The sequence below is a fragment of the Lissotriton helveticus genome, chromosome 5_1, assembly GCF_964261635.1.
Source record: "Lissotriton helveticus chromosome 5_1, aLisHel1.1, whole genome shotgun sequence".
NCBI classification, from domain to species: domain Eukaryota; kingdom Metazoa; phylum Chordata; class Amphibia; order Caudata; family Salamandridae; genus Lissotriton; species Lissotriton helveticus.
Genome location: NC_136065.1, coordinates 2,012,472,573 through 2,012,494,585, shown reverse-complemented (window position 1 = coordinate 2,012,494,585; position 22,013 = coordinate 2,012,472,573). Strand labels below are relative to the sequence as shown.

The following is a 22,013-nucleotide window of genomic DNA, read 5'->3' as shown; positions in this document are numbered from 1 at the left end:
TGTACTTTTAATAAGAGCACAGGCCCTGGTCTGGTTAGCAGAGCCCAGGGCACAATCAAAGTCAGAAAACCAGCACCTAGTAGTCGAAATGGGGGTATAAACTGGGGGGACACTGCAAACAGGCCCTGATTTCTTACAGTAATTAATTGGCCACTTGTCATAATGCCTGTGTACATAGGTATTCTTCTAGCTCCAATGAAAGGGTCAGAGAGCGTAATAAACAAATAACACCTGTCTTTAGCACCTTTAACCGGCTATCTAAAGAGTGCATACAAGTTTATGAATAAAAAGGTGCATAATTGGCATAGGAAAGGAAGAGGTACAGTAGGGCATAATTCTTTAGTTGGAGTTATCAGGGGTTATATCAAGTTTCCCTGAGCCAATTCACCATGCCTATGGTAGGTACCTGGAAGTGGCAAAAACAAGTTGTTCAGTGGCCTTGCATCTCATGAGCCTAGCAGGCACTAGTGAGTAATGCCTAGTAGCCTCCAGATAGGGGCAATCCACCTCTTTCTTGTAGTCCGGCATCCTGGGGAAAATAATAGAAAATGTTTCTCTTACTCAATGGTCGTTGGGCAAACGGGACAATAGAAAGAAGAAGAGAGGTCCTTGACTCATTTAGCTGTAAATGTTTTGAAAGGGAGATTGCCAGATCTGAACCGCATGTATAGGTTGTTGGTATAGCTGGGACTAAACATATTTAAATAAAACTCAAAGCTAGGGGTACATTTATGCTGGAGGATTTTTGCAGGAAGACTCTCCTCCTTTTGATCGTTCCATAGTTTAAATACCATACACTCCTAAAAGCTTTTCGTTGTTCTGTTAGCTGTATCTTTGCTCATTGCCATTGGTGTCTGCCATACTTCCTCCATTTTAGTGGAGGTGCAAAGAGATTTAATCTTGCTAATCCATGAGGTACAGACCCTTGTATCTAGCTTAATGAGTTTGAATAGGGCACCACATAAGGTACTAGTTCAGCTGTTGATAGGATTCATATCCAGTATTTCAGCATCTTTAAGGATACTATTGAGTCAACCTTATTCAGGGCTAGATCGCAGCGGATGGGTGCCAAGGCAGTGCTTAAAGGCAAGTTGAACATAGATCCAATTCATTTGTTTTCTGCAAATACCACAGGAGAGGTATGAGCATTGCCTCATAGCTCTGCGCTATTGATTGCCCCGGCAACGGCTGTAACCCTATGAACTTCTAGTACTGGTGAGATTGCACCACTTGAGGTAGCCTTAAACTTCCTTAGAGCCACTGCTGCCCTGTGTTGCAATACGTACTTACTTCTTTCTATCTGCAACACCCAAGAGCTGTTCTCGGCCAGCCTGACACCCAAATAGTTGAAACTATTAACTTGCTCCTAAATTAGGGTGGGACCTAATCACCATACATTTTGATTTTGAAGTGTTTATCTCAAAACCTCTGGCCTCACAGAAGGTAGTAAACTAATCCAAGCGAACCTGCAAATCCACAGGTGTTCTAGAGAGTAGAGGTGTGCTGTCTGCAAACATGAGTACTGGGGTCCTGATGCCTGCTGATTTTGAGGCATCATGATTACAGTTAACAAGCCATTCAGCTACACCCTTGGTGTATAGGCTAAACAGAGTGGTGCCAAAACACACCTCTGCCTCATGCCAGTCTATATCGGAATCCTTGGGGTAAGCTCTTGTCTTGGTCAATATACCACCTTATTTGTGCATAGGCTTCAGAGTGAATAATTATTAGAATTATTAGTAGGTCACATGGGATGCCATAGTTCTTTAAGACCTTCCAAAGATTTTCCCTAGGGACGAGGTTGAAAGCTACTCGTATGTCCATGAAGGCCACAAATAGATGGTCCCACTTCAAGTCAACATATTTTCTACATATTGTCTTGAAGCGGAACACCTGGTTCAACATACTGACCCTGCCTCTGAACCCTGCCTGGAAGTCTGAGAGGATGTGATGATCTGAGATCCACTTCAAAAGTCTTGTAATGACTTGCCCACAGAAGATTGTTTGACTATTATTGATAAAACTGATCAGACCGCAGTTGGCTGGGTGATCCTGACTTCTTGAAAATAGGGACAATAATTTCTCTCTGCCAGGAGGTGGGAGTATCTTCACCTCTCAGAATCTTGTCACTTAGAATGTTTGTCTATGGAATCCAAACTGCTGGTTCAGACATGTACAGATCCCCAGGGATCTCATCCGGCCCTGGTTCTTTTTCCCTCTTCATTTGATGTAAGGCCTGTTCAGTTTCCGCCAACCCAAAAACCATATGATTCTCTTTGTTTATGCCCATCGGGGGTCTGTCTGAATGGTTTTGAGCTCGTTATCAGGGGGCTTTGCATCAGTGTCCCATTCTTTGTACAGCTCTGAAAAATGAAATACCCACAATTCAAATTGTGCAACGGCATCAAGTTGGATGTCTTTGTGTAGCTATAATTTTCCAGAACGCTTTCAAATGTTAATAGTGAAGGGATTCAGTAAGGTCATCCCACTGAGCTTCCTCCCAAGATTTTCTACAGCCGATAGAATCTCCTTGTAAGATTTTCTTGCCCCTATAATCACCTTGCGGTCTCCACTCTTTAGGACTCTAAGAAGTGCTTTTTTAGCTAATCTGCATTCTGGAGTAAACCACCTCACAGGGAAGTCTAACGGCTACTCAGATTTTTGTCTGTTAGTTCATAGAGGATCAATAGTTTAGAAAAATCTGGTGAATAGAGCTGAAGGTTGTATCATTATTGGAGATCAAAGACCATTTTATATTCCGGCAATTGCTAGTAAGGGTAATAAAATTTGATAGCATATTTTGTTTCATTGACTTATTTTAGAAAAGATCATATTGTAACTGCAGACAAAAAGCTTCCTGGTCGCTGTTTGTTCTTGACACCTCCTCCGAGTCAGCCACATAGGACCAGATCTTGATTTAAAAAGATATAATGTACATTACTATAATAAAGGCCTCTTCTGAAGGTGCATGTGGAGGAGGCATCAGAGACTATGGGGCTGATTAATGCCCTAAATAAGTATCTTACCAAGATTTCTAGGGTTTGCTCAGCAACCCTTGTTTGCTTGTGACAAGGTTCAGCGGTTAGTAGAGGCACCCCACATGCTTCGGACGCTTCACTAATTACAGTAAGCAAAGGTTCTCCAGTCAGGATTGTAGTATTACAATTGCCAGCAACTATTTTGAGCCAGGTAGGGTGTAGTTGCTCAAGCATTATGATCAACGGGGCCTATCTGGGAGTTATATGGAAAAGACGGATGTAAATGTTAATAATGGCTAAACTTAGAGGGGCTAAGACAGGAGATTACAATACCCAAAATATCTTTACAGTCAGATGGGATTATTTTACTATGGTATTAAACACGTCCAGATTAGCTGATCACCAGAAGCCTTTGATGGTACAGCATTCGGTGAAAAAGTTAGGTACCTTGCTCTACAGATCGGGTCCATCGTCCAAGTCTCTTGCAAGAGGATAGTTTGGTGATGATCAATAAATGAACCCCATTCGGGAACGTTAAGCTTAGCTCTTGTCCCTGTTACAGTCAAGGACAAAAGGCTGATGTTCGTGTTAGCACAAGTAGTGGGCCTTCGTGGGAAATTTAGTGGGAGCTCCAACATAGGAGACCTTTCCCTCTATAGGTGATAAGACAACCGGGGAAGAAAGTTCCTTACCTCTAATTTCCATGACTAACCGCGAGTGCGTAAGGGGAGGTTTATATGATAGAATATTTGGTTCCTTAGGACACTGTCGTGCAAACTCTGTGAAATTTTGGGGTAGACAGTCCACTGCAGATAGTTCACTAGAGCAGTCAGGAGGATAGAGATTTTCACACAGTTGTTCTTGTGTTATTAATCAAAGGAAGGATTGATACTTTGACAATCTCCCTAGTTAGGTAAGAATTGAGGGTTAGGTTTGAGAGTAAGGTGACCAAGTGTTCCATTTTCTCATTTAGGGTTTTGGAAACCCTAGTTCTATAATCTTTTAGACCAATTATCTCTTCCAATATTGATTTTATTTGGACGTTGGAGTCACTTGCTGGGGGCTATCTGGAAATAAGAGTGTTTGATATGTCAGAAATCTGTCTGTTTACAGGTCTGTCACGATTTGCTCTTTCCAAAACTTCAAATCTTTTTTCACATTTCACCCCAACAATATGACAAGTTGCTGCATCTTAGCTAGTTTCTGGGACAGATCCAGAGCTACACTGGCTAACCACAGTAGGAGGAAAGGGTCATTGTGAACTACCACGCTCATATGCGTTGAGTTTACAGAAGTAGGTGGTTTTCAAAGAAAGATTTTATATTTGACTTACCACCCTTTCCCACTTTTTCCTTTTTTCCTTCTAGCTAAAAGGTCCTCAACCTCTTCTGCCAGTACATCAATTCCATCAAGCGTGCATTTATCTTCTTAATGTCTCAGCTGCTTTTTGTTTTTTTCCCAATTCATGCAGTTTTTCAGGAGCTTTACGCTGCCCCATGTCGAGGTATAGCCTCAAGACGAGCAGACAGAGCCCTAAAGGAAGGGGAAAAGCAAAAAGTTATTTTATCCTACAACATCTAAGGTGTATGTTGTAATGAACGTCAACACACTACATTATATTGAAGTTGCTGTTGATTAAGCACAGAGATCAAGCGTCGCTTCTCCCCTTGCCAGATCCTCATAACTGACCAAGATAAAATGCTACAGCTCCTACGACAACCACACCGCTTTACAGGATCCTAAAACTCCTTAATGGAGCCTAATGATACAGAACAACCTAACCAATAAATAACCATGTAGGATGCATGCTATGCCTGGAGTCCTCTTCAGCGAGGGCTGGGGGTTCGTGGTCAGCCGGCTCGTGGTGCTCTCACCCGCGGGCACACATGGGGGGTTTGGAAGCTCGAGGGAGTGTGGTGGCTGGTGCTGTGAGCTGAGGGAGTTGTTGATGATCTCTTGTGCGGCTGCCCGTAAAACCTGTAATTGCTGAAATAAATTTGCACTTACCTCATGAGACTCCCTGCTGTTCCTCTCCTTCCCGACGTTGTAATAATACATTACAACAGTGTACGACCAATGGGGAATTATACCCCTTCAAACAGCTCACGGGCATCGCTGCCATAATGCCAGAAATATTAGACACAATGAAATCATAACCCAGCCAAAGAAAGCGAGTAATGGATACTTTAATAGCCAAGAGAGTCTTAAAGAAGTAGTGTGGCTCACTGGTTAGAGGCGGCAGACCCGAGAGCAGAGGACGGCCCGGGACCAGGGTTCGATTCCCGGCGCGGCAGGTTTCTGGACCAGGGTCAGCGGACTCGATAATTCTCTCGCCTCGGTGCCCACTCTGATCAGCGATCACACTCGGCAACTCTGGGCATTAGCTTGCCTCATCTTCACTAACGGCCCCACCAGACCGCCGGGGATGCCTGGTCTCACCCTGGAGATACCCATTAAGGGACCATCTCTCAGGGAAGCCAGGAAGGGTTTCGCAGCGGTCGAAGCGCCTTGGGACCCTACGGGTAAGTAGTGCGCTATATAAATGCCTATACATTTACATTTACATACATTAAAGGAGATTACCTAAAAGTGGGTTAACATTTCAACTGTGTTTGGCTGAAGGAAATACATTCTATAAATCCGCCATTAGAAGCGGAACACTCAGTAAGGTCTTATTACATTATGTCAGAGTGGTAGATGAGAGAAAGCTAGACCAGTAAACAACAGTACCTTACAGGAAGAGAAGTCAATAAAGGTTGTATGAAACCCACAGTGTCCCTTCTTGGGAGGGATAAAGGTCAAGACATCACTTCCATGAGCATCTTAGGTCACTTTCTCAAATGCTAGTTACATCTACCGGCCTTCCTCTCCGACTAAAACACAGCTACCTGAGACCAGACAATCCAAATTATTTCATTAACTTCCATCTAAAGACTACGGGCCTCATTTATGAGGCTGTGCGTCACTTTTACGCCGCCAGTGCGTCACTTTTTGTGACGCACCAGTGGCGTATAAAAAAATGCACCTTGTTGCGCCATATTTACAAAGTGAAACATCTCGGTAGATACGTCACTTTGTAAACCCCTGCGCCACATTATACCTGCGCCAGGTATAATGTATGCAGGTGGGCGTTTTGACGCAAGAAAGGGTCATGGAAGTGACGCAGTGAAATCTATAAGATTTCACTGCGCCATTTTTTGGCCGCTAATGCGTCAAAATCTTACGCCTGCTTCATGGCAGACGTAAGACTGACGCAGGCTGACGCAGGCACTAACAACATAGGACTTGCCCATGTGAAAGTACACTTTGCTGGAGTTGCGTCACTTTTCTGACACACTCCAGCAATGCGTCACTTTTGCGCCTACAGATACGTCAGAAATACTGACATATCTGTAACTCCTTGCGACATAATGCGTCATATTATAAATATGATGCATCAATCATGTCGCAAGGAGTGCGCACTGAGAAGTGACTCATCGCTGCTTTCACGCAACGATGCGTCATTTCTCATAAATGAGGCCCTGCACACTTCGGGTCTGATTTGGATCTTGGCGAACGGGTGCTCCATCCCAATGGTGATGGATATCCTGCCCTCCAAAATATAAATGCCTTTATCCTAAGGGTTTTATATTTCGGCAGATGTATATATGTCATTGTGACGGAGTAACTCATCCGCAGAGATCTAAATCGGGCCTTAAGCCTTCTTGTCTCTGAAATCTCAAACCACTGTATCAATTAGCCGCCAAGTCACTCATCAATAAAATACCTCATTGTGTTTTGTCCAAAATGGCCGCTGAGGTTACAAAACCTGGACCACGTGAGTTTGAAAATATGGTGTACTTCTCGCCATCAGAAAAGAAAGCAATTCTTTTTACTGCCGCAAGCATAAAGGCAGTCAGGGAGGCGGATAGAGTAGAAACATATATGTAACCCCAACATTAAAATATATTTTCTTTCCACAGTGGTTAAGCTGAGGAACAAGGAAGAAACTATTGGTAAAATATGTGTGTTTTTAACTTTTATCTATTCGTTTGCTGTGTGTCGAAGAAAGAATGCTCAGGGATGTATCCATTAAGAGTTTGAACAGTATGGGTTCTGCAAAATGGATGCGTGTGCAAAAGTGTTACTCTGTTTGTGCATGGTATGTGTAAATATGCTGCGTGGCTATCTTCGCATGTATGTGTGCGCACACACTTGTCACTTATTTGTGGCGTGTGTCTGGTTTTGCTTCTGCTTGTACTGCTTAATTTGCCTAGCGTGACGTGTACATGTGTGTCTTTCTTTGCATCTGTGTGTGTGTGTGTGTGTGTTTGAACGTGATAATGTGTGCTACGTATCTGCACATAAATGTTTGTCTTTGCTGGTCGCAGTGCTCGTATGTGTCTGTCTCTATGTTTGAGTCTAGTATGTGCAGTGTGTGTGTGTGTGTGTGCGGTTCGGTCTGTCACTGTGTGCCTTGTGTGTAAAAATATGTGTTTTTTATCTATGCGTGTGTGTGTTTGTCTGTGTTTCTGAATTGAGTGGGTATATTTGTAAGTGTGCATCCGTGGTTTTTGTAGTCTGATACTTACTTAGATTACACCAACATCTCATTATGTTTGTTTTTCTTCTTAGGTCTTCTCATGGCTGAAATTAGTGAGTATATTTCTGTAAAACAGACTTTTCTTCCTCCTCCCATGTTTCCCACCTTTTCAATTCATGAAATGTGCACTTGTGTGGATAGCTTCCGCTTATAAAAAAAAACAACATGGAGAGGAAATAAAGGCGTACTTAGTGTGATTGGACTCATCTCTCGGAAGTGGCATCCCTCATCCACAAAAAATAAAATATTAGAGGCTTTAAAGGCAATGCACCCCAATGAGACGACTCGGCCAGATTTCTATTAGTAGCTTTTGAACAAACACTGGCAGAGCCAACAGGTCAGACCTTGACTACTGGCCTTTTCGCCTTTCTTTCTTTGTAAATAATTTATATAAAACTTTATTACAAAAATCATTCAAAAATGGCTACCTGTGTGTGTACACATGGGGTGCCATCTTGGAATGGTTTTTGCAAAAACGTTTATGTATGTATATATATATATATATATATATATATATATATATATATATATATATATATATATATATATATATTCACTGAAAAAAACATAGGTTATAGACCATATATAGTTAGGAATTAGCATTTATAAAACCTTATTTTACTCACACAAAACCATTGAAATTCGCATATATAGTTAGTTGCACTAACTATATATTTCGCGCACCCGCAATCCACTGCTGATGACGTCACATATTACATCATTCATGACATGGTCAGTGACATCACTGATGACATCACTGATGACATCTCAAATGACATCACTGATGACATCACTGATGACATCTCATTTGACATGACTGATCACATCACTGATGACATCATTCATGTGATAATACGATGAACTTCTTCAGACTCTAATATAACCTTATATACACTCAGTGTAAACAGACACTCACAGACTGTCACTCATCCATGGAGTTACTCACACACCTAGTCAGTCATGCAAAGAATCAATCACACCTCCATTTCCTCAACTATACAGTTATACACACCTTACTTATTCAAACAGATACTAACACATATTTACTCTCTTATACAATCCCTGATACAATTTCAGAATGATCCATACAGCCACTCACACATTCACTGGCTCTTATGCACAGTTATTTATATATGTCAACTCTCACATATACTGTGTTTTACATATGTTCTTACTTTGACATGTAGCACTGAGATATCCATTCACTCACCAATACACTCATGCACACAGTCAACCACCCATACAGCTGTTTCCACATGCACTTTTGAACCCATACATCTAGTGAATCAACTGCTCACACATCTATGCATAGAGTCATACACCTCCCAACCACCCACACACACACTCAGTCTCCCATACAAATACTTGGGCAACCAATCAATAACCCATATAGTTACTCATATAGCTACTGATCAACACATGCAGCAGTTTACAGAACAACAGACATAATGATGCACAAATTAAGACAGTTTAGTCACTAACCCATGCACTCAGTGAGACACATTTAATCACTCACTCATACAGTCAGTCATGCACCTACTAAATCCTTCATCCAGACACTTATACATCCACTCATTCTTCAATATGTAAGACATATTTAAACTTTACAGAAACATACAGTCACTGGATGTTGTTATTAGTGATGTCATCAGTGATGTCATTTGAGATGTCATCAGTGATGTCATCAGTGATGTCACTGACCATGTCATGAATGATGTAATATGTGACGTCATCAGCAGTGGATTGCGGGTGTGCGAAATATATAGTTAGTGCAACTAACTATATATGCGAATTTCAATGGTTTTGTGTGAGTAAAATAAGGTTTTATAAATGCTAATTCCTAACTATATATGGTCTATAACCTATGGTTTTTTCAGTGAATTTTCAAGGTTTTGTAAATGCTAATTCCTAACTATATATGGTCTATAACCTATGGTTTTTTCAGTGAATTTCAATGGTTTTTTAATAGCAAATATTAAAAGCTGTTAAATGTATTCTTCTTTTAAAGGAAAATATATTTTATATGTATTTAATATAATTTTTTTATGTATATAATTTTTTTTTTTTTTTTTTTTTTAGTTTCGCTACCGGTCCTCGCTTCCCGTTAGCTCATTTTTATGCCGCGACCCGATCCGCGCACCGGGAAACGTTCCGTTTGCACAACTTCCGCGTTCGAGAACAACATCGTGACGCGTCGCGTAAGTGCGACGTATCGCGTTGCCGCGTAATGCGTCTTATGACGCGACGCGTTAGCGCACTCGGAAGTGCTCCGGTGCGCGAACAAGGCGCGAAGCGCAGCACACCGGAAGAGCTCCGGGCGCGGAGCGGGAAGCGTAACGTAAGCGTGACAGGTCATGTGACCTGTAAATAACACTTTTCATTGGTTTAGAACTATTTTTTTTCCCAAATGATGAAAAACCCTCCTTTTTTCCTCACTCTGACTTTCATCTTTGTGAGAGGAAGACCTGTTTCTGCTTGTTAAAATAATGACATTTGTAGTAGCTGCAGCTGGTGGACCCCCACCACCACCACAACCACCTAGGAAAGAAGGACCACCTCCACAGTTCCTTCCAAACCCAGAGGAAGAGGCAGAAGAAGAGGAAGAGGACGTAGAGCCGAGGCAGTTCTTGCGGGAAGAGCCCCGGAAATCCCACCACATAGCCAATTTTATATGGCAATTTTTTTCTTACCCTCAAGACCAAAAAAAGGTCAATGCCCGATACGTCACATGCCTCATTTGCAAAGATGTTTTGTCTAGAGGTACAAACAAAAAGTATAGTTTTGGGAACTATACTATGCACCGCCACATGCAGAGGTGGCATCCAATCAATTACAGCGCTGCTGAGCTGCGTCACCTCCAGGATAACCCACAAACTCCTGTGGCCAGTACATCATCACAGCAAACTCTATCGGGACCAGAGGCGAGGGAGACGGTCCCAAATATTCAACAGAATTTTGTGCACATGAAGCTAGTGTGCATTTATTGTGGTGAACTAATTTCATATGGGAATATGAGTATCATTTTAATTAATAGAGCATTTGAAAACCACAAGTGCCCAAAACGCCCCAAGAAGTAACATTTTTTTTTTGCTCCTGTTGAGCCCTTTCTAATGCCTGTTTTTCGTTGTTCCCCCCCCCAAAAAAGCAAAAAAACATAAAATTGTTCAAAAAATACAAAAAAAATTCAGAAAAAAAAAATATATATAAAACAACAAAAACATTAAAAAAAAGTTCTTTTCAGAACTACCTCCCATTTTTTAAAAATTACTAACATTTTTAGCACTCTTGACTTCATTTTTCTCATGGGTGCGCTTCCCGGTGCGCGCACCGGAGAGCGCCCCGTTAGCGCAATAAAAAAAAAGAAAAAAAAAACAAGAGAAGGAGAGCATAAGAGAAAGAGAAAGAGAGAGTAATGTTAAGAGACAGACAGCAAGAGAGAGCAACACATAGGTACTGTGTAATACATAGTAAAACTGTGTAAAAGATATAAGAAAGTGTAAGCGAGAAAATGAAAAAAATATAAGGCTGTGAAACAAAGAAAGAGAGAAGAAGAATACTAAAGCAGAGGCACATGAAGAATGTGAGTGGCTGTAAAGAGTAAAAGGAAAGAGAAAAAATGATGTACAAATAAAAGGTAATAACGGAACCAGATTTAAATAACACTGGTGAGGGAGAGAGAGAAAAAAGTAGTGTGCATAACTAAAGAGGGATGAAATAAGATGGATAAAATCGACTAAAGTTAAAACATGTGGATTGACAGAGAGAAAAAAACTGAAAGAAGAAGTAACAGAAATGGAATAATTGAAGCAGCAAAGTAATGTAAATAACGTAGTGTGCTTGAACTTCAGGGAGAAAGCATAATGAACAAGTAGTGAAAGAGTGAAGAAACAGAGACAATTACAGTAAGAGAGACGGACTGAGTGAACGGGAGTGAGGAACTGTGAGAACAGAGGGACTGAGAAAAGGAGTGGAAGGAGTGCAGTAAGTAAATCACCCACACAACACAACAGCTACCCTACCTCAAAGCACTCTAAAATATTATGTTACTGTTTCTCTTGGTTTTCCCCTTGTTACACTCCCCGGTGTGCTACCCATAGTATAAGTAAAGAGGGGTGAAAGAGGGAGAAATATTGAATTAGGATAACACATGGTGAGTGACTAAGAGAGAGGACAAAGAGAGTAAAGGAAACAGTACCTGAATGGGCTTGAGTAAAACAGCAAAAAAAGATAAGTAATGCAGTGTGTGTGACTTACAGGGAGTCAGTGGGTGTAGGTCGGAGTGTGGGTGTGTAAGGTGTGTCTGTGGGTGTGGTTGTGTGGAGTGTTTTGGTGTGGGTAGAGATGAGGGTGTGTGAAATATGTGTGAGAACTGTATGAGTGTGGGTGTATATGTGTTCGATGTATGTGTGTGTATGGAATGTGTGTGTGCTTTTGAGGAGTGTGTGTGGGAGGTTTGTTTTTGTGTGTATGAGGTGTGTGTGTGGTGTGTGTGTGGGGTGTATGTTACAGGTGTGTGTATGTGTTGGGAGGGGGATGAGGTATATGTGTAGGAGTAAGGTAAATAATTAAGAAAAAGAGAATGAGTGAAGAAGCAAAGGAAGGGAACAGAGAGTAATTGAAGTAAAGAATAGGGATCAAAAGAAGTTGAATATGAGAGGGTAAATAGGGAAAGGGGAGTAAACATGGAGAATAAGAATAAGTGAGAGAAGCAGAGTAAAAACACAGGAGTGAGGTAGATTGAGAAAATGTTAGTGACCTTAAAGCAAAGGGTGATAACAAACTACATTTTTTTAGTCATACTTACCATATAATAAATGTAACTTTATTTTTTTTACTACAGTTGGTATCTGTGAAAGAGAGAAGAAAAAATAAGTTATAATTAGTAAAATATGTATTTTAAATTAAAAGATACAAATGAAGAGCTAAAAACATCATAACACTCTATTTAGAAATAAAGTTAGAGTGAAGAACACGGAAAGGGCAATAAACTAAGAAAAAAAAGGACAAAAAGAGGGAAAAAGAAATAGAAGGAGAGCAAATTACAAAGAGTAAGGCATATAGATTCACTAAGAAAAAAAGAGAGAAGAACAGAGAAATGAACTGAAGGTAAGAAATATACTTAAACAATGTGAGTTAGCAAAACTAAATCAGGAAACAGAAGTAAGTAAAAAGATAATGACTGAGACAGAAAACAGTCTAATTAAGGATGCATTTAGAAGAATGAGGAATAGAAGATAACTGAGAGAAAGTGAAGAACAGTCAGAGTGAAAGGATGAAGGGAGACAGAATAATATACAACAATTGAAGGAAATGGACTGAGGAAGTTATACGGTAGACACACTAAGAGAAAAACTGAGTGAGGTGGAGTACGAGTGAGAAAAGAAAAAAAGTAAGTGAGCAAAAAAAAGGAAAGAGAGGAGAAGACGACTAAAACAGTGGTACTGAGAGAAAATAATTTAGTGATGAAAGTAAAAAGAAGGACATTGAAAGAAAGGAAATGATGGATAGTAACGGAACCAGAGTAAAAGAAATGGGATGAAGAACGATGAGAGAGGAGCAGTGAAGTTGTTGTAAAAGAAGTAATAGAAGGTAGATAAACACAAGTGAAAATAACACAAGTAGAGTGAGGCACTGAGCACAGAAAAGTAGTGAACGAAAAATAGAGAGAAGAGGTCAAAAGTAAGGAGCAAACAAAGATAAGCGAGGGAGAGTGGATGTCAGAGAATGGGAATACAATTTAATTTGCACAATCCAAAGTATAGAATAACTTCTACAACATGTTCCATAGTTTATTTTTGCTGTTCTCAGAATATATTGAATTTCACTTAAAGCAGTGAGTTCAAATTACTCACCATATGACAGCGGGAAAAAAAAACACAATCTAAAAGATTGTGTTTAAAAAAAAACCTTATATACTGACAAATGACAAATGTACGCTAATCTTTGATTGACTTACTTTTCCTTGAGGCCAAATAGTATATCACGGAGGTCCTTTTCTCGTTGCATAGTACTTTGCTGTTCACTTAGAAATCCATTTCATCGACTTTCTACAAGAAAAGCTCCAAGAACATCTGAAATATTTTCAATATTTTAATATACTCCTTTTTTTCAGTCATGACTCTTTACTCATTCTTGCACCTTTCCATTTGGCCAAATAGTGTCAGATGTATGAGTATATATGAGTACTCCTCCCGTCTTCATAGGTCAATTACCTTTACCTAAATTTTGGCTGTAAAAACACTAGGTATGAATTTATAAAGCCAAAAGGCAAACGTTGTTTGAAAGTCAAATGAGTGTCGTTACATTGGGTCCAACCTTTAGAAGATTTTAAATAGCATGTGTAATGCCCTGATGTTGTAGAAGGACCGTCATGAAAAATAATAGCTACAGTTGCAAAGGTTCTTCCTGATATCGATAACTGAGAAGCCACGAAATTTTTAATAGAAGTTGTCAATTTAGTTCCATCAGGTCTACATCGTTGGAACATTAAAATAACATAGTGACCATAATTTTGTAGAAATAATGTGGACAGCATTGCAGACTTACATTGGGTACACACCATATTGTGATCCGCTGCTTTAACTAGATTATTGAAAGACACTGATTTACAGTCTGGTAAAGTTAAATATATAAATCTTTCAGAGTCTATTCTAGTAGTACTTGATGAAGCACAGTTATCACAGTCATGTTGCCATTGATAAGAAAGGCCAAATAGATTTTTTATATCTACTCCTTCATCTTGCAATACATCAAACATATACATTAAACATTCCTGACAATCCTGCTGAATATTCTGTGAAAATTGATTTTGACCTGAACATATATCTAGAAGATTTCTAATTTCTGAAACACTTTCTATTTTTGCTCTATCACTACTACATTTGTCTAACACAGAATTCAATAAACAGCACAATGTTTGCTCCCGATTTTCAACAATCTGTCTTTGTAAATTTTGAAGAAAAAAAACAACATTAACTACTACATTAGCATAGCAGTTGGCACCAGAACTGTTTCCAAACTGAAATCCAACAACATCTTCAACAGAATCCTTTTTGTTTCTCTTTACAATTACACTTTTATCTACTTTATGCCTTTTTGCTGATACCTCACTGCAATTACTCTCATTTCTTCTTTTGCGGTCTACCACATGTTTTTCAATCAGAGGATATTGAGGCAAATGTGGAGCATACTCTCTTCTTAACCTATTGTATTCTTTAACACAATCTAGATCAGCACAAATCTTTGTTTCATCACACTCAATCAAGTACAATCCTGATAAAGTTCTGACTCATGATAAAGCCACATATGCCATACCCTCTTTAAACACAGAACTTCCAATGTTCACCAAAGCGCTATCTACACTTAAACCTTGAGACTTATGAATTGTCACCGCATATGCCAAACAAATAGGAAACTGTTTTCGGCGAACATATAAGTCTTTCACGAGCAAAAATCTAGCTGAACAACGACAAATGTGTTCTATTTCATCAATGTCATCAAATTTAATTTTTAAAATTTCAATTCCATCTCTATTTTTGTAATTCACAAAACCAACAACATGACCCATTGCTCCATTTACCAGACCTCTTTCAACATTTAAATTCCTTCTCAAAATGATACGACAATTCAAACACACATTCAGAGTCTTTTCAAAACCAGCAGTTTTAGATATAGTCTTCTCTAATGAATCCAATTTTGACTTCAAATTTTCAGATAAAACAATTGTTGCTCCCATATGCTCTATTTTATCTGTAGCTTCCAGTTTCACTATCTCTTCATTTTCTAAATTTAACATTTTGTTGTTGAACATGGAACATTCTTTCAGAGTAGGCATCAAACATATGGCAGATTTCTTCTCGTTAACTTTCTTAAAAATGTTCTCTGGAAGAATGTTTTCATTTGGGTACAAATTTGAAATTAATCGTGCATGTAAAGCTTCTTTCCCTTGCTGACTTACTTTTCCGATCCTTACATCTTGTAGAATATTTTTATAATCTTCATCCTTTGCCTGCCGCATATTTTGAAGCAGTTCTGCATATTTGAAGTTTAACCATATATTAACATTTCCAATGCTTCCTAGGCACTTCCTGGTATCTTCGTGCGTGAGCATTTTGAACACAGGTTGTCCTTTCACTGGAGTCAACTGCAGAAGATCTCCAAAACCAATAATATGTTTTCCTCCAAATAAAACATCATAGTCTGTTCTAAGAATTTCTTGCATTCTCAAATGCACAAAAGCAAGCATTATATTTGACACCATGCTTACTTCATCAATGATAAGAAGTTTCATTTTCTTCAGGACTCTCGAAACTTCGGAACACGCATCTCCAGATAGCTTGTGATACTCCAATTTGTTATCATGCTCCACTGGCAGCATCAGTAAACGATGTAAAGTAATCTCTTTAATGTTATGTGCTGCCAGCCCAGTTGGAGCGGTAACAACACAAGACAGCGGTGATTCAGTCCTTTTCTGCAGATAAATTGCAATGGCTTTAATCAGAAAACTTTTTCCAGTTCCCGCTTCTCCACTCACGTACAGTTGGACAGGCTTAAATGATGTACATGAGCACTCTTTTTTCTCATGACTGAATCCATGTTCAATCTGTTCTGTGACTTCGTCATATATCTGTTTCTGCTCAAGGTTTAGTTGTTTCACCAAATCTTCTAAGTTACCTTCATCATCTTGAGCTTGTTCCATAGCTCTTTCCACCTCATCCATGGCAGTAGTAGCTTCATTTTGGATAATTGGTCCTCCTAGTGGATCCTGACTCAATGAAGCAGAACTCTGACTGCCTTGAGAACTGTCTCTCGCAATCTCTGCAGCAATTGTGGCTTCTTGCTCTATTTCTTCATTCAACATTTGCAGATAATTTGGAAAAACAGGACATTCTATGGTATCCTTCGTTGCATTAAAGGAGTCTTCATAACAGTGAAAATCTCCAAGAAGTTCCTCTTCTTCAAGCCATGGTTTAAACAGTTGCAAAAGAGCCAAATAATAAAATTCTCTTTTATCTGGATTATCACAACTCAATTTGCGATGATTAATCAAATGACCTTTTTTCTGTTTCACTAGACATCCTTCACATCCAATGACTCCATATATTCCATTATTGATATCTTCTCTGATGTTCCTCTTATAAATATATCGTTGCAGAACTTCATAGAGACAAGCGTTCTCAAGGTGATGACTTCTATTTGGATAGTATGTATCCAACATGTTTGTCTTCAAAATATCTGTACTTTCTGGTTCTTTCTCCGCCAAATACTCTATCTCTTGTACAGATTTCAAAACGTGATTTCGTGTTGCAGCAAGACCTAGACTCACCCAAATGATGGTTCTAGATTTGGCATAGAGACTTGCTGACGACAATCGATCAGAACATTCATACGCTACAATTTCTCGATGCGACAACATCTTCAGACTGTAACTGTACAATTTCTTGCTTAGACTCTTTTCATGTGAAATGTCCTCCCACATTTCCTTTAGTTCTGTCTTTTCTTTTTTTGTGATGTAAGACGTCAGATATCGAGCCACAGCAATAGAGTTGTCAGCAACGAATTGAATATCCATGTTAGCATTCCACATGGACAAAATCACTGGATTGTAGTCGTTGATGTACTTGGACTCTTCGTCTCTTTTTAAATTGGATGTATTTTTTGGTGATTTCCTCGTCACAGTATGTCGCAGAGATGACATCAAATTATTTACTCTTCCTTTAGAAATCACTGGTCGTGGAAAGCCGAAACGACATTTTGTGTAGAACTTGTCCTTGTTTCTGAATTTTCGACGACAGTACTTTCCACAACGATGGGATTGAAAGCGTAAAACTTGTTGCCTTAAACTGTTTTCTTCGGTAGTTTTCGGAACAGCACATGTTGAATACTCTTCAATGAAACTCATCACTGTCTCATCCGAATCTGTTCCAAATTTGGGTGCATCTTTAATCCATAACAACATATGTATGTGAGGAGCACCTCTCGCTTGATACTCCTTTCTCCAAAAGAAATCCAAAACCTCTCCAAGGGGAGGATTTTTTTTGTTGGTAATAAAAGACATCATAGCTTCAAATCTATGATTGAAATATCTGCATACATTCACTGGATCCAAAGAACACAGTTCTCCAGGTGTTTTGAATTCTATATTTTGTATATTTGCATTTGCCTCTCGTAGAAATTGAAGTAAGTCGTCCCATGCATACTCGGCACAGCTAAGAGTGAGGAACCATGTAGGAGTTCCTAAGTTTCTTAGCATACATTTCAATTCCCCATGACGACGGTACCAATACTCGTTTGTACCACGCTGACATGCCATGAGATTGATTAGATGAGACTCCAAAATATTATCTTGCAGATTTACTTTCTCCATAAAGTCCCTCGCCGAAACATTTTGTAGATGTGCTCCACTTTTCAGAATATGGTTTACTGCATAAGAAAGCCCAGACAAGTCACTTTCATACAGTAGATGAAACAAATAGGGAATGCATTGACGAAACCTTGCATCTTCAGCATATAATCTTGCAGTTCGATATTCAGATGCAGGAATTTGAAGTGGTCGATCGTCATATCGTCCACCTCGACCTGTTGGAAATAGCTGTGGAAAACAACAAGCTTCCAAACTTTCTTCCCACACACTAATGGGACTTCCTTTTGCTGTTTTCATTTGAAACAATTCAATTGCATTCCCCATTACTTCTTTGGAATGCAAAGGATGAACAGTATAATGTTCATATATTTCTTCACTTTTACACATCAACTTTTTCAATTTGGCCGCCTGAACAATCACTGTCTTCATCTGCAGCTGTTTCCTCTGCTGCAACACATACATCTTTGTAGTACTCATTGTTTTTGACTAAATACAACGTTGCCTTTTTGACTTTCCTAATATCCACTAAATCTTGCCAGATTTGTTTACTCTTTGTTGGAACCCCATTAACTAGAATAACCAGAGGTTCCTCTTCTACTTTTTCTATACCAATTGTATCAATATTTTTTTTCAAATCTAGGGGCAAATAAACAACTCTTCCCTTTAATCCTCTCTGCAAATCTGTAGGAGGCAATTTCCCTATCTTAGGCTCCATGCGAACAATTGCCTGAAAAGGATGGACACATTGAATCAAAATAGACTCATATGTATTTAAATCCATCAATTCACGGGGAATGTCTACCAACTCCAGATTATTATGAACAGCTCTAGCAGGCATTCTGTTTTGATTTAATTTATCATAACAATATTTACAAATACGCTGATCAGAACTCAAATCAAAAGAATTCTCCACCCACAAATAAGTTGCTAAATCTTTCCACTCATAATTATCCATCTTTTCACTTTTTGCATATAAATCAACTAACCTAGTCTGAATCTTATAATGACTCCGTCGACAACACACAGAAGTAAAATTCGGCCTTTCACTTGATTTCACCTTAAACGTGGTAATTTCCTTCTCAAACTTTTCTGTATTTAAAATCTGTACATTGTCTTCCTGTAAATTGATGCATATAGGTAGATGCGTCACTTTTTAAACCTCTGCGCCACATTATAATCAAAAATGTAAAAACCATTCATTTTCTCCAAAATCGTTTTTGACATCACATTTAGGAAACACAGCACAGATCCTATTTACAATCATCTGCCTCACAGCAGGGATAAGACTGAGGCAAAATCTTGCACCTGCCTCACAACAGGAATAAGACTGAGGCAAACGCTTTCTCATGGAGATTCACAATTTTACAAAATACAATTCCTCTATGCAAACAAACTCAATATGCTTCCTACACTGTTTTAAAACACAGCTAACATTATTCTAAAGAGTCAAATTGACACCTGTGTCTAAGAATGCAGACAGGGATATGCTTCATGAAGCCTAGTCCACTGCACACTTAGACACAAGCCTCACCACCTAGGCTCCCCAGGAAAGCCCAAACATGTACCTTTTTTCTCCATATTTAAAAAGTGACACATGTATGCGTCATTTTTTAAACCTTTGCGCCACATTATACTCAAAAATGTAAAATCCATTTATTTTCCCCAAAATCGTTTTTGACATCACATTTAGGAAACACAGCACAGATCATATTTACAACCATCTGCCTCAAAGCAGGGATAAGACTGAGGCAAAATCTTGCACCTGCCTCACAACAGGAATAAGACTGAAGCAAACGCTTTCACATGGAGCTTCACAATTTTACAAAATACAATTCCTCTATGCAAACAAACTCAATATGCTTCCTACACTGAGTTAACACAGGTAACATCATTGTAAAGAGTCAAATGTATTTCTATTAAACATGCACACATTCTTTATTCCTTTTAAAAAATGTAAAAACTATTTATTTTCCCCAAAATCGTTTTTTACATCACATTTACAAAACACAGCACAGGTCCTATGTAGAAGCATTCCATGTCACGACTAAAACTTCACAATTTTACAAAATACAATTAACGCTTTCACATGAAGCTTCACAATTTTACAAAATACAATTCCTCTATGCAAACAAACTCAATATGCTTCCTACACTGAGTTAACACAGGTAACATCATTGTAAAGAGTCAAATGTATTTCTATTAAACATGCACACATTCTTTACTCCATTTAAAAAATGTAAAAACTATTTATTTTCCCCAAAATCGTTTTTTACATCACATTTACAAAACACAGCACAGGTCCTATGTAGAAGCATTCCATGTCACGACTAAAACTTCACAATTTTACAAAATACAATTACTCTACGCAGTAAAAACTTTTTACCAAGCATTATCAAAAAGCATGACACAAACCAACATTAAAAAACCACAATTTGCTTCCAAATCTTTTCCATAGAGTATACAAGTCTCTATGTATATTAAATGAATCATAACTCACCTTTACAAATATTTTAGGAGATTCAGAACAGTGTCAGATACACACACCAATATTTCTTTAGCAGAGCAAAAGGTATGTTCTCCAGACACTGCAAACCATAAAGGCACAGAAAACCTCTAATTCTACACACATATTGCTCATGGTAACCAATCAAATCTCTTCCCTCTGTATTTTCAAACCAACACCCTTCCCCCCCTCAGCCCTTTCTACCTGTTACCATAGCAACTCCCTCCCCACTGACCTGCCAGGGTTAAAAGTTTATTCTACAATGTTGCAAATCACCTCTGCAAGGATGTTTGACCTGCAAATACACCAGCTTATCTGGTGTAAGGTTTCTTTAAATGACTTTTTTTTAACCATTCAAATTACTTCTTACACAGAACACAACCATGCACCCTAACTTTCAGTTTTCACCTATCTCATTCTACCAATCATTGCTTGTGATTCAAGAGCACAAACTCCACAGGTTTTATTTTGCAAACTCCTATTATTCCAACTGCCATTTCTTTTCCACACTTCATCTAACTGCACCAGAATCTCCTCTGACCATGTATTCTGTCTGGATTATTGGACATAGCTATATCCACTGGGCTCAAAGGTATGCTAGTACCAGAAATTTACACAACCTTGATTTATCAAACGTGAACATAAAATGGATTGGCCACAGAGGATTAAAATGTCACCAATTGATTCCATTGGTGAAAACCTTTTTGCATTTGCCACACCCTGACCTGTTAATTGTGCACTGTGGAGGAAATGACTTGGGCACTTTGACTGGGGTAGGTCTGGAAATGCTTTTAAATGACACCTTTGATCATTTGATGGCACTTATTCCACAAACTGCCTTGGTATATTCCAATATATGCCAAAGACAGAAATGGAAGTGGTCCAATCAATTTTGTCCACAATTTGAGAAAGCACGGAAACATGGGAATAAATCTGTTTCTGCTTACATGAGAGACTATGGAATGGGTTCAATATACAATAATAACTTATGTTACAACATGGAAGATATCTACAGGGGAGATGGTGTGCACTTTTCTGATGAGGGGAATAGAATATTCCTCCTGAATTTAAGACTGTGCATTGGTACCTACCTGTAGGTACCTAAATCAGCCACAGAACCCAAAAGCCCTTTTCAGGGCTACCCTATCTCTGATCACTCCAAATGATTATCTTTTTATAACTTTTTCCACTATTTTTCACCATAGTACGCTCCCCGGTGCGCGTACCGGGCGCACCCCGTGAAAAATTATTATTTTTTTTGTTTCTTTTTGCCTATTTGGGCCTCCTAAGACCCCCTCACAAAACATAGAGGGTCAAGGAGTGCCTACGATGCCCCCTTATACACATTTCCAAAGTTGTTTGTCCTCCATTTTCTGTCTCAAATCTACCAAAACACAAAATGGAGGACTCCCGTAGCGCTGCCGGTACGCGTACCGGAGCGCATACCGGGAAGCGCTCCCCTTAAAAATTTCGAAAGTTAATTTACCTAAAAATCACTGGAGACACTTTCACCAAATATAGAATAGCTCATACTACATACCAGTCCCTACCATTTTCCCAAATAAAGTGGAATTCCATTGAGCCATT

General features: G+C 39.0%; 1 protein-coding gene across 8 annotated transcripts in view; it reads left to right on the top strand.

Moving 5' to 3' along the window:
* Nucleotides 1-22,013, top strand: part of LOC144756184 (butyrophilin subfamily 1 member A1-like) — an 84,086-nt gene that overhangs the window by 45,340 nt on the left and 16,733 nt on the right. For all 8 annotated transcript variants that reach the window (XM_078645776.1, XM_078645775.1, XM_078645777.1 and 5 more), the window contains 2 exons: nucleotides 6,941-6,973; nucleotides 7,593-7,613. In XM_078645776.1, the coding sequence (XP_078501902.1) occupies nucleotides 6,941-6,973; nucleotides 7,593-7,613 (54 nt within the window). The remainder of the gene's footprint in view (nucleotides 1-6,940; nucleotides 6,974-7,592; nucleotides 7,614-22,013) is intronic.